General features: G+C 51.8%; 1 protein-coding gene across 1 annotated transcript in view; it reads right to left on the bottom strand.

The window, feature by feature from the left end:
• LOC107123753 (hepatocyte nuclear factor 4-beta-like) overlaps positions 1-12,019 on the bottom strand; it is a 37,341-nt gene that overhangs the window by 15,681 nt on the left and 9,641 nt on the right. Inside the window, 3 exon segments of the mRNA XM_015427092.1 lie at positions 6,030-6,124; positions 8,707-8,875; positions 10,743-10,757. Coding sequence (XP_015282578.1) covers positions 6,030-6,124; positions 8,707-8,875; positions 10,743-10,757 — 279 coding nt within the window.

Genomic DNA, 12,019 nt, shown 5'->3' with positions numbered 1-12,019 from the left:
CACCACGCCCTGCTCCCAGCAGCCCTCAGTCAGAGCAAGAAGCAGCCAGGTAAGTTGCAGAGTCCACCTGGTCCAAAACAGTCCAGTGGCACCTTTAAGGCCAAGTTTTATTCAGGTACAAGCTCTCCCTCCCCTGTGAGGACAGATCTGCACGTTCCCCCCCCCCAATAGCTAGCAATCCAAAACAGTCCAGTGGTGCCTGAGCGGTGGGTGTTGCCTTCTGACACACTTCCAGTGATGTCAGGGGGTGTGGCATATGCCAATAAGATATGCTAATGAGTTATGCTAATGAGCTCCTGCACTTCTTTTTCTACGAAATGACCGCTGCTTATACTGAATCCGGCCATCAAGGTCAGCACTGCCTACCAATGCTCCCTCTAAGCTGTGGGGTCTTGTGAGCAAGAATTCTACTTTATGAGCTGTTGGCATTAAAGTTGTGAGCGAGCAGTTTGGCTGCTGCATAAATCAGTTTGCTCTGGAGCCCCTTCCTTCCTGAGCGAAGACAAAAATGTGTGAGCCGGAGGCTAAAGAACTGTGAGCTAGCTCACACTCACTCAGCTTAGAGGGAACATTGCAGTGCCTACTCAGACTGGCAAGGGTTCTCCATTCCCTCGGGCAGAGGTCTTTCACATCACCTGCTGCCTGGCCCCCCTACTGTGGGAAACTGGGTGGTAGGAAAAGCGGACTGTTCGTCTGGTGGTGACCCAACAGGAAAATTCTTTCGTGGAGCAACTTCACAAAAAAACAAACAAGTTCCACATGAATCTGCTTCATGTTCAGGACTGGGGAATGCCTGGAGGTTTGGGAGTGGAGCCCAGGGGAGGGTGGGATTTAGAGAAGAGATGGACCTGGATTCCCCACTCCTCCACGTGCAGTTGCTGGATGACCATGGGCAAGCCATAATTCTGTCAGAGCTGTTCTCTCAAGAGCAGTTCTCAGGAGAGCTCTCTCAGCCCCACCTACCTCACAGGGTGTCTGTTGTGGGGAGGGAAAGGGAAAGGAGTTTGTAAGCCGGTCTGAGACTCCCAGTGAAGGGCGGAGTATAAATCCAATCTCCTCCTCCTCCGCCTCTTCTTCTTCCTCCTCCTCCTCCTCCTCCTCCTTCTTCTGTAATACCATAGAGTCTACCCTCCACAGAGTCCACCCTCTGTAGCCTCTGAAGTCTGCAGTTGTAATTCTGGGAGATCTCCAGGCCCCGCCTGGAGGTTGGGAGCCCTATTCATGAGGTAACCGCTTTCCACAAATTACCTTTGTGATACAAACGTGTTTTGTGCAGAGAAGAAGAAGAAGAAGAAGAAGAAGAAGAGGAAGAGGAGGAGGGGGAGGAGGAGGAGGAGGAGGAGGAGATTGGATTTATACCCCGCCCTTCACTTGGAGTCTCAGAGCGGCTTACAAACTCCTTTCCCTTCCCCTCCCCACAACAGACACCCTGTGAGGTGGGTGGGGCTGAGAGAACTCTGACACAAACTGCTCTTTTTCAAGGACAGCTGTGCCAGAGCTTGTGACTGACCCAAGGTCACATCAGCAGGTGCAAGTGGAGGAGTGGGGAATCAAACCCGGTTCTCCCAGATTAGAGTCCGCACACTTAACCACTACACCAGACTGGCTGAGTCCATAATCAAGAGCACGGGTGCTGCTGAGGTTTCTGGGAATGAAAAGAGTCTAGCTTGGATTCCACCTGGATCTGTGGAGCCAGTTCCCCCGGTTTCCATGGGGAAAGAGAGCCGATACCTTGCTACACAGAGAGGGCCGGGAAAGAACCTTGACTCAGGTTCAGGGTGAGTCAAAGGTTTCCAGTCTTGCCACCTTCACAGCAAGGGAAGATTACGGGTGATGTTGCAGCAGCATGTGGGATGTACCCGAATGGGGATGGCAACAGGTGGGAGGGAATCGAACGTCTAAGCAAGCGTATTTCCTGCTGGGGTGTTTTGTCTTCCACACCTCTCTTTGCTTCAAAGAGTGGAACACCCATGGTAGAATCCAGGGAAGCTTCAAAGCACCACCCACCAATGCTCCCTCTAAGCTGTAGAGTCTTGTGCGCAAAAATTCTACTGTGTGAGCTACCGGCATTAAAGTTGTGAGCGAGCGATTTGGCTGCTGCATAAATTAGTTTGCTCTAGAGCCATCCTTCCTGAACTAAGACAGAAATGTGTGAGCTGGAGGCTAAAAGACTGTGAGCTAGTTCACACTAACTCAGCTTAGAGGGAACACTGCCACCCACCTCTAAAAACTTGGATAAACAGGACTGCATTTGCCATCCTGCTTGGTATGTAGAGTTGCCAGCTCAGAGTTGGGAAATCCTTGGTGATTTGGGGGTGGAACCTGGAGCGGGCAGGGGAGGGACCTCAGCAGAGTGTATTGCGATAGACGCCACCCTCCACCGTTAGCCATTTCCTCCGGGGGAAAGGATCTCCGCAGCCTGGGGATCAGTTGTGAAAGCAGGAGGTCTCCAGGCCCCATCTGGAGGCTGGCAACCTTGGGCAACTAGAATCATAGAGATGGAAGGGACCTCCAGGGTCATCTAGTCCAGCGGCGTCCAACTCATTTGTCACGAAGGCCGGATCTGACATAAATGTCACTTTGTCGGGCCGGGCCATGTGTGCCATAAATTGGAATGCCGGGTACCAGAGACATAAACCGTATAAAGGACAGCAGCTGGTAAGCTCTGAGTTGGTGTATCCTTGCTGCAAGGCCTCATGGGCAGGGAGGGGGGAGCGGAGGAAAACCCATATGGGCGGACTGGAGAGCCAGCGGTGCAGCACTGGGCAGACACCCCCACACTGCTTGACTGCTACAGACAAGGTTGTTCCGCCGTGCTGAAGCCACAATCGGAGTGGCTCCGCCCATCCCCCCCCGAGCAGTCTCCTGTTCCCTCCCTTGCATTAATTGCTCACAGGCTGCATAAGAGTCCTGGGTGGGCCAGTTCCGGCCCCCGGGCCTTATGTTTGACACCCCCGATCTAGTCCAATCCCCTACCAATGCTCCCTCTAAGCTGTGGAGTCTTCTGAGCAAAAATTCTACTGTGTGAGCTCCTGGCATTAAAGCTGTGAGCGAGCGATTTGGCTGCTGCCTAAATTAGTTTTCTTTGGACCCCTCCTTCCTGAGTGAAGACGAAAATGTGTGAGCCAGGGGCTAAAAAACCTGTGAGCTAGCTCACACTCACTCAGCTTAGAAAGAACACTGCCCCCTACACAATGCAGGACATTCACAAATACCTCCCTCCCACACCCGCAGTGACCCCAGTTCCACACCCAGAAGATGAGTAAAAAAAACAACCCTGCAGGATCCCCAGCCAAACTGGCCCGGAGAAAATTTGCTTCCTGACCCCAAAGTGGCAGTCAGCGTTTCCCTGGGCGCGTAAGAAAGGGCCACAAGAACTAAGCACTGAGGAAACCTTTCTTGCCCTCCCTTTCATGATAAGAACATAAGAGACGTCAATGTTGGATCAAGCCAAAGGCCCATCCAGTCCAACACTCTGTGTCACACAGTGGCCAGAAATACCAGGTGCCATCAGGAGGTCCAGCAGTGGGGCCAGGACACTAGGAGCCCTCCCACTGGTGACCCCCCCAGGCACCAAGAAGACAGAGCATCACTTGCCCCAGACCGAGAGTTCCTGTCTATACCTTGTGGCTAAGAGCCACAAATGGACCTCTGCTCTATATAAGAACATAAGAGAAGCCAATGTTGGATCAGGCCAATGGCCCCTATCTATTTGTTGTTCAGCCGCAGTCGAGTCCGACTCTTCGCGACCCCATGGACCAGATCCCGCCAGGCCTTCCTGTCTTCCACCGTCCTCTGAAGTTGGCTCAACTTCATGTTCGTTGCATCTATGACACTGTCTAACCATCTCATCCTTTGCCGTCCCCGTCTTCTTTGACCTTCAATCTTTCCCAGCATCAGGGTCTTCTCCAGGGAGTGCTCCCTTCTCATTTGGTGGCCAAAGTATTTGAGCTTCAGTTTCATTATCTGGCCTTCCAGGGAACTGTCAGGGGTGATTTCTTTTAGGATTGACTGATTTGATCTTCTTGCAGTCCAAGGGACTCCCTATCTATACCTTGTGGCTCATAGCCACGGATGGACCTCTGCTCCATATGCTTATCTAAAATGATCTAAGAGCAAGCGCCCAGTCGGGTGGCTCTGTTTCTGTGGGCCAAGCAGTGAGGGAACAGAGATGAGAGAAAAATCGATAAGTGTCGCAGCTGATGTCGCACCCACGTCAAAGGCAGCAAATCAGTAACTTTCCGAAACGTCGGTTAGACACGCGCACCCGATCCTTTGTCAACAGGCATTTACAAACAGTCATTTATGGTTCGGGGAAGGGATCGCCCCTCCGCTCGGACAGGCCGGTGGTAGGAGGCTGGAGTGGGTGGGTGGTATGTGGCTCGACCCCAGCAGATAACTCTGTTTGCTTCAGCAGCACATGCTCGGTTGCTTGCCGCCGATGGGGCTTGGGGTCGGATAAGGATTTGACTCTTTTATTTGTATCCCATCTTTCCCCCCCTATTGTGGGGCTCAAGGCAAGGTACCTGGGTTTCCTAGGAAATCTCCTCATTGGGCGCTCTTTGGATCCAGGCCAGCCAAACTTCAGCAATGTGCCTGGATTGTTAGGAGTACCAGTCTCCAGGTGGGGCCTGGAGATCTCCCAGAATTACAACTGATTTTCAGACAACAGAGATCAGTTCCCCGGAGGAAATGCATAGATGCTACAACCGGATTCCTTCTCTTTCGTTCTTCTTCTTCCGAGCGTTGCAATTGAGGCGAAAGGTTTGAACCTGGGTTTCCCTTCTCCTAATCTGGGGCTCTAACAACTAGGCTCTATGACAGGTGAGCCGGAGGCTAAAAAACTGTGATCTAGCTCACACTAACTCAGCTTAGAGGGAACACTGGAAGGGGGGGGGGAGACGCCTTTTTTGTGTTTGCAAGTGCAGCGTCTTCATTTGGATGTTAGTTGGGTGGAGCTGCCCGCACCTCAGTTTGGTGTAGTGGTTAAGTGTGTGGACTCTAATCTGGGAGAACCGGGTTTGATTCCCCACTCCTCCACTTGTACCTCCTGGATGACCTTGGGCAAGCCGTAGTTCTGATAAGAGCTGTCCTTGAAAAAGAGCAGTTTCTGTCAGAGCTCTCTCAGCCCCACCTACCTCACAGGGTGTCTGTTGTGGGAAGGGGAAGGAAAGGGAGTTTGTAAGCCGCTCTGAGACACCTTTGGGTAGTGAAGGGCAGGGGATAAACCCAATCTCTCCTCTCTCTCTCTCTTGCGTTGCAGAGTTGTGGTCCCAACACAGGATTGCCAACCTCCAGGTAGCACCTGGAGATCTCCCGGAATGACAACTGACTACAGGGATCCGTTCCCCTAGAGAAAACAGCCGTTTTGAAGGGTGGGGTCTACACCATTGCAGCCGGCTGAGGGCCCCAAACTCCCCAAACCCCGCCATGCCCAGTCTTCACCTCTAAAATTAAGGCTGCGACTAGGGCTGCCAAATGCCCCCGGGGGGCGGATTTCCCCCCGCTTTCGAGCCCCGCTTTCCGCTCCCGCGCGTACGTTCCAGACACCGGCCGGGAGCCCCCCGCTCCTGGCCAAAACATATTTGGCAACCCTAGCTGCGACTCTCCAGATGGGGCCCGGAGACCCACCACAATTAGAACTGATCTCCAGACTGTAGCCATCAGTTCCCCTGGAGAAAACGGCTGTTTTAGAGGGTGGGCTCTGGGACACTAGGCTGTGTTGGGGTCCTTCCGCAGGCTCCGCCCCCAAATTTCCAGGAATCCCCCAACCTGGAGTTGGCAACGCTGACTGCTGAGCTCTTTTCAGTGGCCTAAAAACCCTGCGTGGGAATGAAGCCAGCCCCACATAGGCATGATTCAGCAGTGCCCTCATAAGCGGAGCTGCCAAGGAATCTGCCGATGTGGCGTTTCAGCATGACTCATCTACAAGCTCGCCCGGCGGCAGCGGTCAGCTCCCGGTTACAAAGCCGATATCTGAGCACACCCAGGACTCAGGTGCAGAGAGACAGCGGGCAGATGCTGCCTACCTTCTTTCTTCATTCCTGCCCGGAAGCATTTCTTTAGCCGGCAGTAACGACACTGATTCCTTTTGTCCTTGTCTATCACGCACTGTCGGCTGAACCTGGAAAAGGAGAGAGGTGGAGCCTTAAACACTTCCCCGAACGATTCAAACATAGAAATATAGAGCTGGAAGGTACCCCAAGGGTCATTTAGTCCACCCCCGTACAATGCAGGAAATGCGCCCCCCACTCGCCCAGTGACCGCCTGCTCTATTCCAGGCCGTGCCTCGTTCTTATGAACATGGCACTCCTCACAATTAACATCTAATAGGTAAAGATAAAGGTTTCCCTTGCTCGAAAGCCAGTCGAATCCGACTCTAGGGATGCGGTGCTCATCTCCGTTTCCAAGCCAAAGAGCCAGCATTGTCCGAAGACGTTTCCGTGGTCATGTGGCCAGCATGACTAGATGCGGAGGCACACGGAATGCTGAAGTGGTACCTCTTTATCTACTTTCAATTTCTTGCTTTCAAACTGCTAGGTTGGCAGGAGCTGGGACCAGAGATGGGAGCTCACTCCGTCATGTGGCACACTCGGGTCTCGAACTGCTGAACTACCGACCTTCCGGTCTGCAGCTCAGCGTCTTAACCACTTGAGCCACCGCATCCCCTTAACATCTAATACATCCATACGTATTCAATTTGGTCCACAAAGGACTCCTTAAGCTGTTTAAGGAGTCCTTTGTGGACCATATTGAATATGTATGAAGGTATTAGATGTTAACAAGAAGAGAGACCCGCGATACTCGCAGGGGGGGGGAGAGTATTCGCCCTGGCTCTTGGCCTGTGGAAGCAGGAGGACCTCAGGACTGAGGAAGAAGCGTGCCCCCAGTGTGGGGATTTAGATATCCGCACGAAGGCGGCAACTTGGCTATTAGATATATAGATTGTTTATATTACAAACTTTGAATTAGATTATCTTTAGGACTTTACTTGTCCATTTGTATTTATTTTTTTTGCACAGTGCTACAGCCTTAGTGCTGTGATTTGGTATCAGATCTCCAGGGGGTGGCTGGAGGCCGCCTGTTGTTACACCTGATCTCCAGGTGACAAGAGATCAGTTCACCTGGAAAAAAACGGCTGCCTTGGAAGGTGGATTCCGTGACATCATACCCCACTGAAATCCCTCCCCTCCCCAAACACCACCCTCCTCTGGCCCCACCCCCAAAATCTCCAGGTATGTCCCAACCCTGGCAACCCTAACTTTCACCTTCCCCACCAGAAAATGCAAGAATCTCCCATCTGTTAACCCTCAGCAAGCTAGATTCGAGTCCAGTAAAAACGTAGAGACCAAGATTTTCGCAGTATAAGCTTTCAAGACTCAGGGCTCCCTTTGGCAGATATCTGAAAACAGGGTAGCCCTAGGGATGCCAGCCTCCAGGTGGGACCTGGAGATCAATGCTCCCTCTAAGCTGTGGTTGACTGCTGGCACCGTTTCCTATCATTTTTTGCCTTGTGGTATTCTGCTTGTGGTGTGATCTGTCTGTTTTGTGGTGTGGCATGATTGTGTTATTGGGTTTGTTTCTGTTGAAGGGGAAGTGATGTGTTGTGAGTGAGGACATATTTTACCTCAGAATACAGCAGGTCCCATATGCAACTGACAATGCCAACTGTCTTGCGGAGGGGGGGAGGGAGTTTGAGGTGTGGAATGAAGTCAAATCAGCTTCCATATGCAAATGACCTTGAAACGCTGGCCCAATCAGAGAAGAGTGGGCTGAAGCGGTCCAGCCGTAGAAGCCCCGTCCCTGCACTCAGTCTGCAGATGGTCCTCTCCTGTCAGAGAACCAGAGCAGACTGACCGGAACACTCTGGCCGGGGCTGACGTGGGCGGGACTACACAAAGCAGCCAGTCAACCCAGCCAGCGTCATCTGACTGACAGTTCAAGCCTCCAAACACTGTTGGTGTGAATTGGAACGTTGGGCCCCACTACGGCTTTATATATAAGGGAGAGATATCCCGGCCTCCTCGCCTGGGCAGGCTCAGGGTGGCTTACAGGTTATATAAATGTATATATTAAAACAGCAAAATAAGTTAAAACATAGTATTTAAACCCCAGCATATAAATTCGTAAAATCATAAGTGCCAGTGACATAGATATCAATAAGAGCTAATAAGTGCTGTCGGTCTGCTCTCGGCATCCAGACGGTCAGTTACCACCGCAGTCTGGGCTCCTGCCAGGCTGTTAAATCAGTGCCAATGTTTGGGCCAGACAGATTCAGGATATTGGTCCACATAGCAGAGTACTCTCTTCTGACTGGCGGGAACTCTCTGGGTAGGGTTGCCATCCTCCAGGTGACCCGTGGAGACCTCCCAGTATTGCACTTGGTCTCCAGACAACCAAGATCAGTTCCACCGGAGACAATGGCTGCTTTGGAGGGTGGACTGTATGGCATTTTACTCTGCTAAGGTCCCTTGACCCCGGCCTCCTCCTGCTGCACCCCCCCCCCCAATCTCCAAGTATTTCCCAACCTTGAGCTGGCAAACCTATCCTGAAAAGCAACTCTCCCCTGGCTCCATCCCCAAATCTCCAGAAATCTCCCACCCCAGAGTTGGCAACCCCGTGCACAGGGATGGCTGCAGTGAATGCTTAACATTTGCGCTTGACCGAGCTGGAAAATCCCCAGAATCCTCTTCGAGCCCCAGTCACCTGCACGAATAGATGTGATTCTTACGGACACTCCTTCGGAAGAACCCTTTGCAGCCGTCGCAGCTGGAAGCCCCGTAATGCTTCCCAGTGGCGCGGTCTCCACAGATGGCGCACAGCGAGCTAATCTCGCTCCCGAGCAAGCTGCCATTGATTGTCTCCGAAGTAAGGGCTTCTGCAAAAAACAAAATGGAGTCAGTTGTGCTTCCTGGTAAAGAGCGATTGCGTAAAGGTGCTGGAAAGGTGGCAAGGAACAGCCCCATCTACGTCAAGCAGGGCTATTTTTGGGCAGGAACGCACAGGAACGGAGTTCCGGCTGGCTCCCGAGTTGGCCACGCCCAGCAGGAACTCATTAGCATAATAGGCCACACCCAACAGCAGAAACTCATCAGGATTGGCTACATTCGGGGTGTGTGGCCTAACATGCAAAGGAGTTCCTGCTACAAAAAAAGGCCCTGGGTTTTGACAACAAACAAGGTAAACAGAATAAGAAGCAAAAGGTGGGTGTGGCTGGATGACAACACTTCTGGTAACATGGGGTGCGGCCTAATGAGCTGTGCTGTCAGGGGTGTGGCCTAATATGCTAATGCATTTCTGCTGTTGGGTGTGGCCTATTATGCTAATGAGTTCCTGCTGGGCTTTTTCTACAAAAAAGAGCCCTGACGTCAAGGATGGGCTGACTTCCGCCTTGCATGTAAGAAAGCTCTTCCTCTCTACACGGTTAAGAATTTTCTCCCTTATTTAAAAGATTCTCTGGGTAGATTTCACTAGATGTAAAACCTTTGCACCTTGTTGGGTGCAGTACATCCTGACACGGATGGCGCAAGCTAGCTCGATCTTGTCCAATCTCAGGAACTAAGCAGGGTCGGCCCCGGTCGGTACTTGGATGGGAGACCATCACCAAAGAGATCCAGAGTTGCCACACAGAGGCAGGCAATGGCAAGCCATCTCTGTTCATCATCTCTCACCGTGAAAACCCTACAGGGTCGCCATAAGTCAACTGCGACTTTACAGCACTTTCCACCACCGGGGGCAGAATGGATGGCTTCAAGAGGGAATTAGATAAACATCTGGAGCAGAGGTTCATCAGTGGCTATGAGCCACAAGGTATAGATAGGGACTCTTGGTCTGGGGCAAGGGATGTTCTGTATTTTTGGTGCTGGAGGGGGCCAACAGTGGGAGGGCTTCTAGTGTCCTGGCCCCACTGCTGGACCTCCTGAGGGCACCTGGAATTTTTGGCCACTGTGTGACAGAGCGTTGGACTGGATGGGCCATTGGCCTGATCCAACATTGGCTTCTCTGATGTTCTTATGGATAAACATCTGGAGCAGAGGTTCATCAGTGGCTGTTAGCCACAAGGTATAGATAGGAACTCTCAGTCTGGGGCAAGGGATGCTCTGTATTCCTGGTGCTTGGGGGGAGGGGGCAACAGTGGGAGGGCTTCTAGTGTCCCGGCCCCACTGGTGGACCTCCTGATGGCACTGGTATTTCTGGCCACTGTGTGACACAGAGTGTTGGACTAGATGGGCCATTGGCCTGATCCAACATTGGCTTCTCTTATGTTCTTATCAGAGCTTCACTGCAGCATGGAGTTTGTGATCCCCAAAATTATTCACAGATCTTTGGAAGGAAGTACGTTGCTAGGACGAATCTTAGAATTTTATGCCAGACCAATCCAGCTCTAGCCAGAGACCAACAACAGTAAGATGCCATCTAAGAAACTGAGTTATGTTTTGGGCAATTTGGGAGACAGGAGAAATAACTCCTAGATTTTTATTTTTTTTAACTGGGAGTATCTCTGAGATATATTTGTGACCAGAATCTTCTGGCAGAAGAATCTCCCTCTCGGTCCAAGATCCACACACATTTTGGCTGGGATGAGCGCACCATGTGTAGCTTGAGGATTTACAACCTAATTTCGGAGGCTATAAATTTGTCCTTCCAACTCCATCACCCTCTGAGGAAGTGCGTCTATTGTTGCCTTTTAGGATATACAACGCCTCGTCTTTCAACGTGAAAACGTATTATTGACAGTTAACAATCGGCAGGATGGGCTTTGTTCCTTCTGTTGCTTGGTGGAAGGTTGCAGAAGTATTTTAAATACAGAGGTCCCGTTGTTATTGCTTAAGATGTACACGGTGCCGTTTGAGAACAGGGACAGGCTGTGGGGTTCACTGGTAGAGGAGAATCTCTGCATGTGGAAGAGACCAGGCCCCAATCCCCGGCATCTCCAAGAAAGAAGAGGAAGAAGAGGAAGTGGAAGAAGAAGAGGAGGAGGAGGAGATTGGATTTATACCCCACCCTTCACTCAGAGTCTCAGAGCAGCTTACAAACTCCTTTCCCTTCCCCTCCCCACAACAGACCCCACAACAGACACCCTGTGCAGTGGGTGGGGCTGAGAGAGCTCTTTCCAGAACTGTCCTTGAGAGAACAACTCTGACAGAACTATGGCTTGCCCAAGGTCATCCAGCAGCTGCAAGTGGAGGAGTGGGGACTCAAACCCAGTTCTGCCAGATTATAGTCCACACACTTAACCTTGTACCAAATTGGCTGTCCTTAACCAGTGATAGGCAAGACTTAGCAGCCAGAGAACATTTTCAGAGTGGCAAGCAGGGGTCATTTCCTGCAGGAGCGCACAGGAGCGGAGCTCCGTCCGTAAAGAGCCCAGGGGGCGGGCACATGCAACAAGCCCCACCCCCTGCTCCCAGCAGCCCTCAGTCAGAGCAAGAAGCAGTCAAGTAAGTTGCAGAGCTCCCCCCAGTCCCCCAGTCCAAAACAGTCCAGTGGCACCTTTAAGACTAGGTTTTATTAGACCAAGTTTTATTCAGGTACAAGCTCTCCCTCCTCTGCGAGGACAGATCTGCATGTGCCCCCCCCCCAATAGCTAGCAATCCAAAACAGTCCAGTGGAGCCTGAGCGGTGGGTGTTGCCTTCTGACACACTTCCGGTGACGTCAGGGGGTGTGGCATATGCAAATAAGTCATGCTAATGAGTTATGCTAATGAGCTCCTGCACCTCTTTTTCTACAAAATGACCCCTGGTGGCAAGACTGGCCAAAGTACAGAGTGGCTTCCTATGACCCCATGGTACCTTCCTGCCGTGAGCACATGGCAGAATGGGTCAGACAACGGCCATGTTTGGAAGCCACAACAAGAATCCGTTTGTTTTACTCTACCATGTGTCCTCATCTGGATGTCCCAGGCTGGCTTTGGAAGGCGGACCCTATGGCCTTATACTCCACTGAGGCCCCTCCCCTCCCCAAACCCCACCCTCCACCCCCCAAATCCCCCATCTGCCCTCACTCATCAAAGCCGTG

Source organism: Gekko japonicus, unplaced genomic scaffold, assembly GCF_001447785.1.
Source record: "Gekko japonicus isolate JY-2015 unplaced genomic scaffold, Gekko_japonicus_V1.1 scaffold488, whole genome shotgun sequence".
NCBI lineage: Eukaryota > Metazoa > Chordata > Lepidosauria > Squamata > Gekkonidae > Gekko > Gekko japonicus.
This window is presented reverse-complemented; position numbering and strand designations above follow the sequence as displayed.